The 15,988-nt window shown below is 37.8% G+C and overlaps 1 protein-coding gene across 2 annotated transcripts in view; it reads left to right on the top strand.

The window, feature by feature from the left end:
- The window catches only part of ksr1b (kinase suppressor of ras 1b), a 39,674-nt gene that overhangs the window by 10,101 nt on the left and 13,585 nt on the right, over positions 1 to 15,988 (top strand). For both annotated transcript variants that reach the window (XM_066664776.1, XM_066664766.1), the window contains exons 2-3: positions 2,796 to 2,936; positions 15,731 to 15,878. In XM_066664776.1, the coding sequence (XP_066520873.1) occupies positions 2,796 to 2,936; positions 15,731 to 15,878 (289 nt within the window). The remainder of the gene's footprint in view (positions 1 to 2,795; positions 2,937 to 15,730; positions 15,879 to 15,988) is intronic.

Here is a 15,988-nt window from a genome sequence, read left to right as displayed (position 1 = left end):
CACACCAGTTTGTTTAAAATTGCACTGACAGAATTCTTCCGCTTCTTCATATGAACCAAATTCAGAGAGCTATTGTAAACCTGCCAAGTGTGAACATGATCTTAAGCACATAACAAATCCATATGGAGTCTACTGTTCTAATAGCAGGAATATCAAATGAGTTAATATATATATATATACATTAAACAACGTGTATTGCACAAACTCCTAAAAAGTCCTCCAACAGAAAAACCCTATGTTGCTGAAACGAGACACCACTTCTTTTGTACTGCAATACCTACCAAGTTCTTATACTGAGACATATGTCACTTAAAGTTATTGGTTCAGTAGAAATACGTTGGGTCCTGGCAATTCTGCAGATTTTGCAAATGCTGATGAACTTCAAAGACGGAACAATCTGTGATGTCTTTGACTGTAGTGTGAAGCGGTGTCCTTGTGGTTGATCTGGCCTCAGTGTGACGTAACGGAGTTTTTTCGGGGCTGGCTGTCCCTTGTTTCAGCCACTCTGAGTTGCCATGGCTACAGAGTAGACACCCCCATGAAGAAGACAGGCCAGACTCCCTCACCATAATAACTGCTGACTATTTATAGTCAGCTCTGTGTACTCCCAAATTAAGAGCAAGACACAGTCTAGCCACAATAGACAATCTTCTTCTGGGAGTTGTTAGGCAGTTGGACAGTGTATTCAAGGTAAAACATCATTGATGGGCAGTTTGTGAAGCAGTGTGTTAATTATAGAAATTGTCTTCCATTTTATCCCAGCATGTAAGCATCATAACATCCACTTTTTTAGGTTCACGATATGTTATACTGTTTTGTTGCATATGAAAGGAGAATGAAGATTTGTTTAAGCCATCTTTTTAGACATTCACAGCCAACTACTCCACCTTTGTGTCCTGCTCAAACAGAACAAAAAATTTCTTCATGCATGTCAAGTTTAAGCAGGAAATTGCTTGAAATCAACAAGCTTGTGAGGTAAAAATATAACTTAAGTTACTAGCGTATCTTTACTGTAGAATTTTTCCTTACGAAGCATAAGTGTTGTGCAGAGGAATATTATTATTTATTTATTTATTTATAAATCCACTTGCATAGTATTGCTGTTCAATGAGAAACATGTATTTCCGTTTTCGTGGACTTTTAGTTTACTACATCATTAGAACACAGCAGCTATCCTTCACATTGTGTGAAATTTATATGATGAAAGGACCAATAGAAATGCTCCAAAATATATTGGAAATTAAACTTTTTATATTGACTTAAGGACCTTAAGGAGAAGGTTTTTGCCCTCTCCTGTGGAGTTGCTATTGTGGGGATGCATTTTTCATTGGGCAACGACGATAAGAAATTTAGTTTCCAAAATTATTAAAGGAATATAATAGAACATCTAACTGCCATCCAACACATGAATGCTACTAGAACTGTTACTATCAGATTAAAATAGAAATAAAATCATTCTCCATTCTTGCCATGTTCTCTAGCCCTATACTTATTTCAGAAAGCATGTGTCGCTGTTATACTAAGTGGAAAAAAATGTATTAAAAATGTTTTGGATCATGAGAAACTGAAAATGTAACAGTAACTGTAACTATAAACGTAACTGTAATGATTTTTACCCTAGAGTGCCATTGAAAACAATGGAAGCTACAACAAATGCAAACATTACACACACTCAATACTGAAACAAGCAATATATGTAGTAGTTGATGTCTCTGTAAGCATTCTACTTTTTAATGTGGTGTTTCTTTAAGAACATCACTGTGACCAGTCTTGTATCAACCTATTTTCACTCTACTAACTATAGACCCCCCCCCACTCTCTCTCTCTCTCTCTCTCTCTCTCTCGCTCCCTCTCACTCACACACAAGTTTTCGGCAACAGCAACTGTCGCCCACCTTTTGACAGTGAAGTCATTTGTGGGGATTTCCTTAGCTCTGGGCCTCATCGCACTATTTGCATGTTGTGTGCAACTTTTGAGTGCATATGTAGGAATGGTTTACCTTGAAATACCAGTTAGGTTCATAATGTATGTTCTGTGTATGTATTTACTCTCAGGTCATTAAAGATGTGAACTTGACAGTTTGATCATCTTCTAGTTTATTTTTTTTATGATCTTACTTACCTTATTATTAAAAAATCTGTTAATTTATTGTTGGCTTGCTCTTTATTAGAAAATATGCACCTAATTTTGTTTTTTTTTATGATTAAATATATTAGGATATATATTTAAAGCTCTTACAGCATGGCCCAAATTTGATATGGCACAAATTTTAAGACACAAGCACCAAAACGAATAAAATGGTTTGCTCTTATATAAACTACAGTTAAAATGATAAACAAATAAAAAGTTTGAGGTATCTGGTGTTTGCACATGAGTCATGACTTTTACACTTTAGTATATGCGAAGCATGCTGAGTACCGATCCTTTGTAATAAAGTACAGCACAAATCTGCCACAAATAAAGTGGCTTTTCCTAATGGTCTCAAGATTTGGATCAAAACTCATGAATTCCCCTATTTATTATGCTATTCAGGGTACTACACTTCTTTATATATTTATATATATTATAATAGACTAGTTTGAACTATGGTGTAGTCCATTCCTTTGTATCAGCTTCCCTATAAATGACACAAAGATCCTTAGGAACACATGATTTCAGTTCAGACAGGTAAGCATTCATATTACCACACTGCACCAGTCTACTTTCACTGTTAGTATGATGAGAAGAATGAGATGATGAAGAAATTAAGTTTTGATGTTTGTCTGAACTGGTGTGTGTGTGTGTGCCCCCTATAGGTGAAGCTGTTGAAGTACATCACTAAGCAGCTGCAGTGTAAGCAGAAAGTTCCTGTTTGTGAGCGATCGCTGGCCCTTGACTCATACCCACACTTAGTGGACTGGCTCCACACCATCAACCTCAGGCCTGAGCTCATACAGGTACCGGGAAACATTCTTCAGTTGTGAATATTCTGACAAAGCTATCACTGTCACTTAAATGGTTCAACAATTAGTAGAGTATTTCTGAATGTATGAACTGATTGTCAGTACATTTATTACATTTCAAATTACAATTTTATTTAGACCATTGTGAATGTCTGCAACATTGATCTGCAAAATTGAATTTCTAGATTTCCCTTTGAAAGCTGACTATTCTTTAGAATAACTGCAAGAACTGTTGCAAAATGTACTCACGCTGTATCCATGTGTTTTTTGCCTGTCACTAATTCCATTATAATTGAAGCATTTTTTCCAGTTCAAATGGAGAGTGTTGAGTTTACTCAGACGTGTGTGTGTGTGAGGGGGTTCACACACACATGTGTGAATACACTCACACATGTGTGTTTTGGACCTTAGTAAGAAATGTCTTGTGGTGAACCTATGTGTGAAGAGGACTGAGAGAGAGAGAGTGAGAAAGAGAGAGAGAGAGAGACAGACGGAGAGAGAGAAGAGTAGAGGTCAGTTGCTCTGTAACTGTGTGTGAAGATCATTGTGGCATGCCAGACTGCTGTGGGCTCACGCACACAAACACACGATCTGACTCCTAATCCCAGAATGTGCCGACTCAGCCTCTCTGTCCCACTCACTCGACTCCTATTTTTAAAACCCCTCCTGTCTGACATTCACTCAACTGGTCAACTGGCCAGAACAAGACTCCACTCTGACGGAGGAACATCCAGCCTTGTTTACTTTTGTTTGGGGGTAAACAGAATCCTATTAACACAAAACAAGCAGAGTAGCAAGGGTTGGAAAAGACAAAGTGAGTGATAGAAACAAGACAAAGAGAGAAAAAGCAAATCGCAGCATGAAATTTCTCAAATTGGAGGTGGGTGAAGTTTCGTGGTGGCAGGCACGTCATTAGCCCTACGTGTGCTACGTTTCAGACACTGAGGTAGGGCGGCTTGCATTTGTGTGGGGGTCAGAATCTCTAGGGACTTATCGATATATGTTTATAAAACTATTTTCATTTGAGTTGTGATGCATATCTAGTTATCTTTTCTGTAACATGTTTATTAACATTTATTTTCCCAAAACTTTTTCATCTCTAGTTGTAAGATGACTGCAAAGAGGAGCGTTGTTGTCTTTTTTATTTCTTCTTCTAAAAGGATGCACATGAAGATATACATTATATTGCACTGCATGTTGGAGGAACTTCAGATTGTTGCAGCAGATTTTGAAAATAAATGAGATCCAAAGCCTTTTCCAGCATGTTTGAGAAATTATAGCAGAGTTACAGATTATGTAGAGCATGTTTACTCTCGATTATATCCTTTGATACTTTGGAAATATATGACCAGGTGCTGCATTTTTTTTCTTTCCCGCCAGACATTTCCAAAATACACTTAATCATGATTTATTATGACTTATCTGACTCATGCTAGGGGATATGGAGAGTATATGTACATATCTGATCCTGAAAGCTGGCCACATACATTCTTTGAAGAGAGAATCATGATGCATCTAGGAATTGCTTATTTTTCCGGGTTAAAGAATATATATGCTTTAGGTTTTCTTATCTGATTGCAACCTTGAAGTGCTTGTTTAGTATGGATTCTTTCTCTTGGCTCTGTGTTTTAAAGTATGTCAGCTTGTCATTATTCTTTTATAATGGTCAACAAAGGCTATTCATTTTCTGTGGGCTGTGTGCAGTGTGATTCACAGGGCAGGAATGCATTTTTTTTTGCAGCTGGGGGTTGACAAGGCCCAATGTGGTGCCATACACTGAGGATGGTTCTCTGTCACAGGCCACTGTGCTGACCACCTTGGCAGAAGTGCATATACTGCCAGTTAATGCCTAAAGCTGGCTGCGTTGATGTTTTCACAGGAAGCTCAGAGGAATGTCCCTTCGGGCAGACAAGATCAGGCTGGCCCTCTCAAGAGGAATTTGCATGATTGCCCAGTTTAGGAAAATGTGTTCTATGTGTTTGTGTAAGTTCTGTGTAAGCGCACTGACAGTGTGATTTCCCATCTTAATGACATCAGGAATCATCTTTCTGGGCTTTTAATCTAGGCGGCTTTTTGGCATATTTTTTAGAAATGCACCAGACATTTTAAGGCACTGATTCAGATTTGTTTACAGACAGAATATTTGATCATTTTTAGCCTCTTTTTAACTGAGCACATTAAGCCCACTAACACATTTTCAGTATTTTATACATTGCAGACTTTGTGTGATATTGTGATACTATTTATATATAGACAAAGTCATAATATTGAATTTCTAATTTCTAATACTAATTTAAAAGTTCAGGTGATGTATATTAGTCTTAAATTGGCTTTACACCTTACAGAAGTGGAAGGAAATAGTTCTTGTCTCTTTCGCACTGTTTGCACAAGCATAGCATTGTGAACAAGCTGAAAGCACAAAATTTGAGGGAATTTCTCCATACATCTGCAGCAAGGACATTTCATGTTACGGCTCAAATTTTGGGAAATGAAAGAAAGATGTTACACCAGCAGTATCATTTGATCTCCAACAAGATCTCTCCCTCTCCATTAGAATTTCAGGGCTGTAATGACTCATCAGCAGTGTCTTGAATGGTTATTGGATTTGCTCAGTCTTTGTTCAGAATACGGATAGGTCACAGGAGGACAATATCTAGGCACAAATTCATCCTCATCATTCATTGAGACTGGAGTATCTTTTTAAATAACATTTGAGTCAATGGTGACTGGTTTCTTGCTGTACTGAGCAGTCTCTTTAGTCACAAAAGTCTTTCTGTTTCATGGTTAGGCGAGCTTTACAGAAAATATCAAATAAGAGACTCCTTGTAGATATGTATACGTTTTTATATTTTTAAATGTATATTTGTTGTTTTTCATTTACATTTTTTTTTGTGGTGCATATGAAATATCAGATTATTAACAGATAAAGGGATTTTATTATAAAATCCGCTTTTATGCTAAATGGACATCTCATTCTAATACATTTGCTTATAATATAAGTACTTTTAGATAGGTTGCATAATGAAGGTTTATTAATCTGTATTCACTTTAATACTCATTGCTGACTGGTGCAACTAGTCTTTCGTTGGTTTGGGAACTTAAGCTCTGACATACATTCATTAATGGTCCATTTAGTGTTCACATCCTGACAATCCATAGAGGAAATTCATTCTCTCTCTCTCTCTCTCTCAAGGAAGAGAAGAACAGAGAGAAATAAGAAACACAGTGTCACCCAAAGATTCACTTCCTCTGCTTTAGTCTTACATTTTTTGACTTTCTACCATTACTCACACTCTGTCTGTCTGTCTCTCTCTCTCACACACATACACAATACACTAATTAATAAATAGGTGGTATGAACGTATACTCTAGAATTATTACACTTTTGATTACGTTTTACAGCTTAGTTTCTGTATATAGACAGTAAAAATGTATTTACTGCTTTAAATCTTTTTATTTAAGAACAATACTGTATTTTATTTTGATATGTCTTCTTTAAGACATTCGATCATTACATCAAGGGTTTGTAACAAAGGCAATCATTTATTTTGTCCTGAAGAAATTCTTATGCCTTAGCTCACTCCTTTAATTACAGTGATTAAACATGTCAATACAAGTGTTATTGTAGATTACATCCAAATAATTATAGCATTTATATCAGGTTTGAGCCTGAGTCTTGGAGTTAAAGCAACAGCTGAGTGGAACTGAAGTGGAGCAATAGAGTGAGAAAGGGAGGGGCCATAGCTTACAGGAAACACACTGACCATGTGCTTTTAGTGTGGAGACCGGGAGCTGCTGATAGAATGATCCAATATGCTGGCAGGAAGAGAGAGAGCGAGACAGAGCAAAACCAAGTTTGTGTGTGTTTGCGCGTGTGTGTGTGTGTGTGGGAGAGTAAGAGACAGAGAGGGAAGGAGGGGGAGGAAGGTCAGAACAGTCTAAAGGAGGAGGGAAGGGAAAGAGTGCTGGAAGAGGAGGGTTAGTGGAAGGAGCTGCGCTCATACTTCTGAGCCACTTCTAAAGACAGGTTGAGATTTTTCTCACATCTCTGGGACATGAGATTTAAAAGAGGATTACTTCAGACACAACTTTCGTAGAGGTATGTAGTAGTTTCTAGTTCCTTAAACATGTTCTCTCTTTTCTGAATGTACTTTTTTAAGTGACGCTCATGTGTTTCCTTCTCTTGTGGTTTGAATGTCTCTCTGGTCTCAAAGACTCATGTCTGAGCTATTGCAGTGACTTTAAACACAGTGACTAAAAGTATAGTCAGTAAATACAAATAGAGGATCCTGTTTAGTGCTGGACAATATGTGTTTTTTACTGGTGTTAGTGTTTATGTGACAAGCATGGAAGATGAGGTCGCTCTTAATTAGTTCTTAGTTATATCAGCATAGATATCAGCAAAGAAAAATACATAAATGCTACATAGTTTTTACGGTAAAAGTATTCCTGTCTGGTTAACAGTTACAAAGCTAAGTCTTTGTGTTTTTAAGCAAAGCTTTCCAATCTCAGTAAGCTTTGCCCAGGTTTGTAGGACTTTCCCTTATCTTTTGTGTTCCTCCCTGTTCCAGTTATAAGACAGGGGTGTTTAACTCGGAGGTCTCGGAGTTCCAGTGTCCATAGCAATTTGGTGGGTTTTTTTTTTGTTTTTTTTTGCTCAAACACCTGATTCAACTCATCTGGTAATAGCCAAGCCAGGTTCAGTGGGTGTGTTTTGGTACTGGAGGGTAGATGGCCAGCAGTATTTGGTAATTCCCTTCCTCAAAGTACAACGCCCCTCCACCCCCCCTGGTTTGTAGCTTTTGCATGAATGGGCGGGACAAACATGATGATACTCTGTGTTAAAAGAATGGCTTACAGATCTGTGAGAGATGATGGGACAGTTTCTCTCACCAGTCACAACAGAGGAAACCTTACACAGCATTGTGACAATACTGACATAACTGTGCTATCACCAGCCAGAGAGATGCCATAAACCCACAAAAATCTTGTAAGTGTATCTCAAAGTAAAGTTACATACATGAAAAATGTAGAATACCCACTGATGTACAATGAAATATCATCATATTCTGTCATATATTGGATATTGTGAAGGCTTTGTTCAAGGAGTTGGTTTGTTTAACAGTTTATGTGTTCCTCAGTTGTGCCCACTACAGGGAATGTTCTATGGTGGGGGTGGTTTTGGGTTCAGAGAGGTCTGAAGTAGATTGTAAATTTCATGTGAAACACAGTATCAGGTAGCCGACAGAGAGCCTGATCTGTTTAATGATTTGTGAAAGGTGCTTTCCTTTGGGCTTATATTTGAGGTGTGAGAATGAATTTCTGTGTGTGTGTATGCCAGTAGAGTGCTGTTTATGCATGACACATGTTTCTGTACTTGTGCTTGGTGTAGTTTTTTGAGTATCACTCCCTGTGTTGCATCAACACCAAACACAGGCGAGAAAGGCATGTCTAGACACTATCTTGGTATAGGTATGTGTCAAGCCTTTATATACACAGCCTTTTACACTCTGTCTTGGCTTGTCTCTGCCATGCTTTGATATTTCAAGTATACTGTGATAAAGATATTATTATAACTTACATCACATGATAAAAGGTACATTTAATAAATATATATATTTTTTTCTGAGTGGTTTATGATTAAATTAGTCATAATTCCTCCTAGGTTTGAGCCCTGCTACGGGTGACTGTCTGTGAGGAGTTTGTTGCTTTCTCCCAGTGTCTTTGTGGGTTTCCTCAGAGTGCTGTGTTTTCCTCCCACGGTTCAAAAAAAGCCCTAACGTTGGTAGGTGGATTGGCGACTAAAACGTGTTCATAGGCATGAGCAAGTGTTGCCTTGCGAAGGACTGCCACCCCCTCCAGGGTGTGTTCCTGCCTCCCATTGATAGGCCTTGGACCCACCACGACCCTGAACTGGATAAGGGGTTACAGACAATGATGAATGAAATGAATAATTTTGTGTCCATAATTCTATATAAATGCATCTATAAGGTGTTAAATGCCACACATTATACCTTTTAATGTAAGGCATAAACCTGTATAGTTGCTTATAAAGTGTTACAAATATGTGCATGTGTTCATGATATCAGATTCCAGGTAGGCTCCAGACCAAGCATGACACTGGACAGGATGAAGCAGGTTCTGAAAATGAATGAATGAATAAATGAATGAGTTGTCACCTTTTCTCTACAATTTATTTATAGCTTATAGGTCCATTTTCTAAGTACATTATGGACATTATGAAACCATATGAAACCTCCTGGTTAGTAAGCATTATAATGCATTATAGAACCTCCATACATTCCCATTTTAAGAAATGTTCTATGTGTAAATGCAACATATTTAGAGCAGGTATCATACATGATATATATGCCAAATTCATTTTTAAAGCCTTATGAAAACAGGATTCATAATCCAGAGGTACAGTGCTCTACACATTATAGAGTGTTTCTTTCTGTAACAAATTCACATCAGTTCAATAAGTAATTTTTAAGCAGCTAATTAGTGAAGAGTGAAGGATAAGAACAGAATGATGGTTCTACCTTCTTCGAAATATTTGAAATAAGACTTGAAGTTGATATGGGACTGCAGGTATATAGGCTGTATGATATGATGTTAATTAACTCTTATCATAATATTGTCTTTTGTAATACCCCTTTTGTAATATTGAACACTAATCTAAAACAGTGTTGGAAAAATATCTTCTAGGTAATTTTGAAACACATGACTTGACATACTTATTGGTCTATAAGACTAACATTGTCACAGTTTTAAAAGAAAACCCTTCTAAATATTTTAAGGTGGATACACCAGATGTTTTCAATTTTAATGGTTTTATTATTATTATTGAAAATATTCTTATATTTATCAGTACATAATATACACCGTATGCGAATTACTCAAATTCACCAGAAAAATTTCACTAGAAATATGCAGCAAAAAATTGTTCTCCACAGATAGTGAAAAACAAATACAGTGAAAAAAACAACATTAAAACAGTGTCCTTTGTTATGAAAACATTCTTAAAACATTTTTACAGTTCTGTGCAGGCCCTGCTGCACAGACTAAAAATGCTAGGCTACATTCGATAGTGTGTAAGCACAAGTAGAGCCATTTCATGACCAATTCATGTCCATTTAACTAGCTATAAATAACCTGATATTTTAATTAGTTGGTCCAGAGACTGTATAATAATCTTTATATCCATGTTTATGATGTTGTTTGCTGAAACTCAAACTGAACTCATATTCACTCCACTCCCTGGGTGCGGGAGTGGCTGTCCGCCGCTCCAGGTCTGTGTCCACTGCCTCTAGTGCACTTTGTGTGTGTGTGTGTGTGTGTGTGTGTGTGTGTGTGTGTTCGTTCACTGCCACTGACTGGTTAAATGCAGAATGCATTTTGTTGTATGTTGTACAATGACAACATTCATATTCAATTTACTACAGGGAAATGGCTGTTTCCATGTCACTTGTAGGCTCATCATGAAGGAATCTGGTAGGCTGTTTAAGAGCCAGGGCAGGCGCATACTTAGAGTGTGTTCATAAAGCCAGCGTTGTGTATTTGTTAAGCTTTAGGTTTTACAATTCACGTTTAAAACACTTACGTCAAACTATCGAACGTTTAGTTAAACATTTTTCATTATCAAGGATGTGTCTTTCGCAATACATATTGTTATTGTTTTATCACCCAGGACTAACTGACTTGTAAAAAATCAATAGATGTAAAAACTCTTAATGTTGGTCTGGTCTGATACGATTGTGCATTCTTTTGCTTTAAGGCCCAATTCTTTTTTCTCCGTTATGGCAGATTACAAGGTACCACTACACAAAAATTCTGTATTGTAGAGGTTATTTGTGTTTTAGTCTACATTTTATCTTTCAGCCATTCTCATGCTGTAGGCTGCAGGAGGCCTCATGGTCATATCTGGCTTTTGTCCATAAAGGAAGCTTCCACTCTGATTCCTGGAAGTGAACCCTCTATTCCAGTGAGAAATGTGTGTGAAGCTTTAATCTCTCTCTTTGTCTCTTAGTAGGTGGTGTATCTTGATGCTTCACACACACACACACACATACACACTGCATAAAGGCACACAACTGCTTTCAACCACACATGTCTGCAAAAACACACATGCCCACAAATACACACAGACTGCTGTTAAGATAACAGTTGTTGGGTGGTTCCCCAGACACACACACGCACGCACACATACACAAAAACATACAACCAATGGTGATTACATTTTGATAACCAAGAATCACAAATTTACCATTATTATCATTTGAAACACCACCTTCCCTTCTACCTTGTGTTTTAGACACAACAAGATACAATGATCAGCCATAACATTGTGATCACCTCCTTGTTTCCACACTCTGTCCATTCTCTCAGCTCCACTGTCCACAGCAGCACAATTACAGGCTGGAGTCCATCTGTTGTTCTGTAAACTTTGTTTGCCCCTTTTCACCCTGTTCTTCAATGGTCAGGACTTTCACAGGACCACCACAGATCAGGTATGATTTGGGTGCAAGGTCATACTCAGTGCAGCAGGAACACTGACGTGGTGATGATGTGTTAGTGTGTGTTCTGCTGGTATGAGCGGATGAGTCACAGCAGTGATACTGGAGTTTTTAAACCCCTCTTTGTCACTGCTAGACGGAGAGCTGTCCACCAACCAAAAATATGCATCCATCCACAGTGTCCTGTGGGCAGTAGGGTTGCAAAGGGGTGGAAAAATTCAGATAAATTTTCAGTAAATTACTGGAAAATTTCCATGGGAACTTTAGCTCCGGAACTTTCCATGACAAATTTGGTAATTTATTGGAATTATTGGATAATTTAAAGAAACTATATCATACACTATCTTCAATGTACCTTTTTTGTCAACAGTAGACATGAAGGCATAACAATACAAATAATAACTGACATATGTGATGTCATAGTTGATGCACATGGCGTTTTTCTGTTGAATAAAATGACAATGTGTAAAAACACTAAAGTTAATGGTCTTCAATGGTAATAAATATTAATTCTTGGTAGGTATGCTATTACTGGTAGGGTGGCACAGCAGGTAGCGTCGCAGTCACACATCTCCAGGGATCTGGAGGTTGTGGGTTTAAGTCCGGCTCTGGGTGACTATCTGTGGGGAGTTTTGTGTGGTCTCCCGGTGTCTGCATGGGTTTCTTCCAGGTGCTCTGGTTTCTTCCCACGGTCCAAAAACACACACTTGTAAGTGGATTGCAAAAAGTGTCCATAGGTGTGTGAGTGAATGTGTGTGTGTGTGTGTGTGTGTGTGTGTGTGTGTGACCTTGTGAAGGACTGGCAGTCCAGTGACCATGACCCGCAGAACCCCATTGAGGGAAAAAAATATAGGTAGTTAGCCTATGCTAGCCTTGATAAGCTAACCTGCTAGCTTTGGTAAACTAGTCTCTTAAATTAAACTGCCCATTGAGCTTTTCTGATTTACCAGATAGCAAGCAACTGTGAGATTACACCTTGATTTAATTGTTGATTAAAAGTTTCAGTGCTATTACCGCTATTGCTGTTACTAGCGGTGAGTGTCAAATTTCAAGAAATCATCTGTACATGTGATGGAGGAATGAACAATGCAGGGGATGTGGTCTCAACAGCCCTTCGATGTGTAAAGTGCCATGTGGCTGGGATTGAGGAACAGCTTTGCTATTCCACGGCTTTGGTATCGTATCTAATTATTTTAGCCAAGGTTATGTTTCAGTATATATTTTTTTACCTAATATGTGTAAGTTTCTAACCTTTAGCTTAGAATATTTCCATTTTATTTCCATGAATTCCTGATAATTCCCAAAATTACCCGTTAACTTTCAAAATTCCCGGAATTTTGCAACTCTAGTGGGCGGCGTCCTGTGTCTACTGATGAAAGACCAGAGGATGACCAAAACAAATGGTGCAGCAACAAATGAGCTACTGGCTCTGACTTTACATCTACAAGGTGGACCAACGATATAGGTGTGTCTAACAGTTGGATAAGCAATTACAGACAACGAATGAATGGATAAATACTTGTCATCTGTGTGTTATATGCTTTTGTCCCAGTCATTGTCAAGGTCTCGGTTGAGATGTTTCACACCTTTGCACTGAATGAGATTTTCTTCATTTATGCTGAATAACTATTACTTCAGAGTGTGGCCGCCAGTTTGCGTCATTAAGGGCACCTGTTCTTAAAAGAAAATATAAAGAAAATCTATTTTACACAGTTTCACATATAGTAGTAATTTCTTCTAAAATAAAGGGCATAAATAGATAGGTGGTCTCCCTTTGCTGTAGTTATGAGTTGTATTCTCCTGAGAAAACCTTATACTAGATTTTGGAATGTTTCAGTGAGTTTGAATTTTGAAAGGCCATGTATGATTTTGTTTTGCTTCAGTAATTGGTAGATACTAACTTTCATAATTGAATATAAACTCAGTACTCAGATTGTTTCTGAAAATATTTAAATTTTAGTAAAAAGGGAAGATTCTTACAATGAACAGCAAAGTGACTAAAGCCAGTGCAAAATGTAAATAACAAGAGAATGCAACAATAAACTCTATATTTAATTAAGATATTATGATAATATAATTTTATTTTATATCATATATTACCCTTTTTTATTTAACGGCAGCAGGATATTTAAAAAAATGTAGTAAAGGGGCATGTTTACCATCATTTTTGTGTTGCATCACTTGCACAACACTCTGAAAACACTGAAGAAACCAATTACTTTTTTTTTTTTTGGGGGGGGGGGAAGTGAAAGCCTTTCCCATTATTTCTTGTTAAATGATTTCAGCTGCTCAATCCTTCTGGGTCTCTCTTATAGTGTTGTTCATTTCATAATGCACAGAATGTTTTCAGTGGGTCTGAACTAGTTTAGCACTGCTCTTTTCATAAGGAACAATGTTGTTGTCATCTATGCAGAAAGTGGATTGAAACTGTCTAGCTAAAATAAGCAAGACCTTCCCTAAAAAAGGCGTCAGCTGAATGACAATGTTGCGCAAAAACAGGTTTTGTTCATGCCTTCACAGCTCACCCATGTCGTATGCCCTAATGCATTCCCACACCATCAAGGAGGCTGGCTTTTGAATTATGGACTTATAACAAAAAAGATGGTTCCGCTCCTCTTTAACCCAGAGGACGTGACATCCATAATTTCCAGAAAAAAATTAAAATTATTCATCGTTCATCGGACCACAGAACAGTTTTCCCTTTTGCATCTTTGCTTTTGTGGATGTAGGGACAAGTGTGTTTACAGACAGTGGTTTTCTGAGCCCATGCAGTGATTTCCACTACAGAAGCTTTCCTGTTTTTAATCCACTACTTCGTTTATGGATAGGGTTTAAATGATTGGAACATTATTGCATCCTGTTTTTATTTACATATTGTGCAGATCCCATATTGCACTCTAGTAAACACTAGAGTAACATATATATGGTAAATACTGCAATTAATTGAAAAAGCTTGATCTGATCGTATATTCAGCCTGTGTCCCAGTCACTGTTTCTTTGGACATTTAAGTTTGCAAATAGTCCCGTGGGCAGCACTGTGGTACAACAAGTTCTGGGGTTCTCTGGATGTAAGTTCAATCACCACCTCAGGTGACATTTTGTGAGGTGTTTGTTGTGTTCTCCTTGTGCCTTTGTGGGTGTCCTCCAGGTGTATCAGTTTCCTCCAACAGTTGAAAAACACATATTGGTAGATAGATTAGCTGTGTAAAATTGCCTGTTTGTGTGTGTGTGTGTATATCCTAAGGTGGATAGTGCCCTGTCCAGGGTGTGTTCCTGGCTTGTGCCCAGTGATTCAAACCCTGAGCAGGATGTAGCAGTTAGGGTTAGTTATCTAGATCTTGTTCATATATGCATTTTAAAAAATTGTAACTGTGTTTGTGATCTATTGAATTTCCTGATTCAGAGGCAGTCAAGCTCGCACTGTGGCTGAAACTGTGTATAAATAAATTCATGATGATCTGATGTGTGTGTGTGAATGGATTGTGACTGCATCTGTGTTTATATAAATGCAAAAATGGCAGATTTTTCACATTCATGGCCTGACATAATGTAGCTCTGTCCTCATTTCCATGTTTAATTTGAATGTTTTGCAGGATCTGATTAGAAATACAAGATCTCATTAGTTTTATAGGTGCATAAGTTTAATTTGTAGTCATACAGTGATTACCAGTATCATTACCAAAACCAATGCTTTTTTCCTGTCACCTATTGAGGATGTATCTTACAAAAAGTCTTTATTCTATTTGTAGAAGGGAGATGGTTTACATGTGTATATATGTACTGTATGTGTGTAAGTGTTTAAAACCATAGTGTGACATTGTATATCAGTATAAGCCCTATGGCAGATGCCTACTGATTCTATCATTCACCTGCTGTGGATCAAATACTTCTTTGCCTTTCTACATTTCTGCACATTCCTTCAAAAGAGGAAAATATCCTCTTCCATCAATTACCCTGCAGTGTTCCTGAGAGTCCTGGTGATTTAGTTCTTTGGAAGCTGACAGTATTACATAAACCTCTCCTTAATCCTCCATTTCCTGAACCTTGGTTACTGCTGACATGATGACGTAAAACAACTGGATGTTTAGAAAATTCCATATTGAAAATATATTTTTTGAAAAAACTTTAAAAAATGTTTTCTCCATATTAATTTGTGAATAGAGTCTAAAGGGATTACAATCACAAGGTCCAAATGATAAGGAATAGATATGAGATTTCTCTCTCTTTCTTTCTTTCTTTCTCTCTCTCTCTCTCTCTCTCTCTCTCTCTCAGGCAGTACCAGGAAAGTTATCTCTGGATGCGTTGCTGCAGATGTCAGGTGCTCAGGTGCAGGAGACCATGAGGCGACTGGGTTCCAGTGCTGATGAATGTTCCCGTGTCACTGCTGCCCTCTCCTGCCTAAAGAGTGCCACTGACCCAGGTCAGTCCCACGCTACCTGCTCAGAGCCAGGTATACAAACACTGCTTCAGACTATGGAAGAGCAGCTGCCACTGAGGGAATATTTCCCAAATTCTAGCTAATATGTTTTT

Source organism: Hoplias malabaricus, chromosome 1, assembly GCF_029633855.1.
Source record: "Hoplias malabaricus isolate fHopMal1 chromosome 1, fHopMal1.hap1, whole genome shotgun sequence".
NCBI lineage: Eukaryota > Metazoa > Chordata > Actinopteri > Characiformes > Erythrinidae > Hoplias > Hoplias malabaricus.
This window is presented reverse-complemented; position numbering and strand designations above follow the sequence as displayed.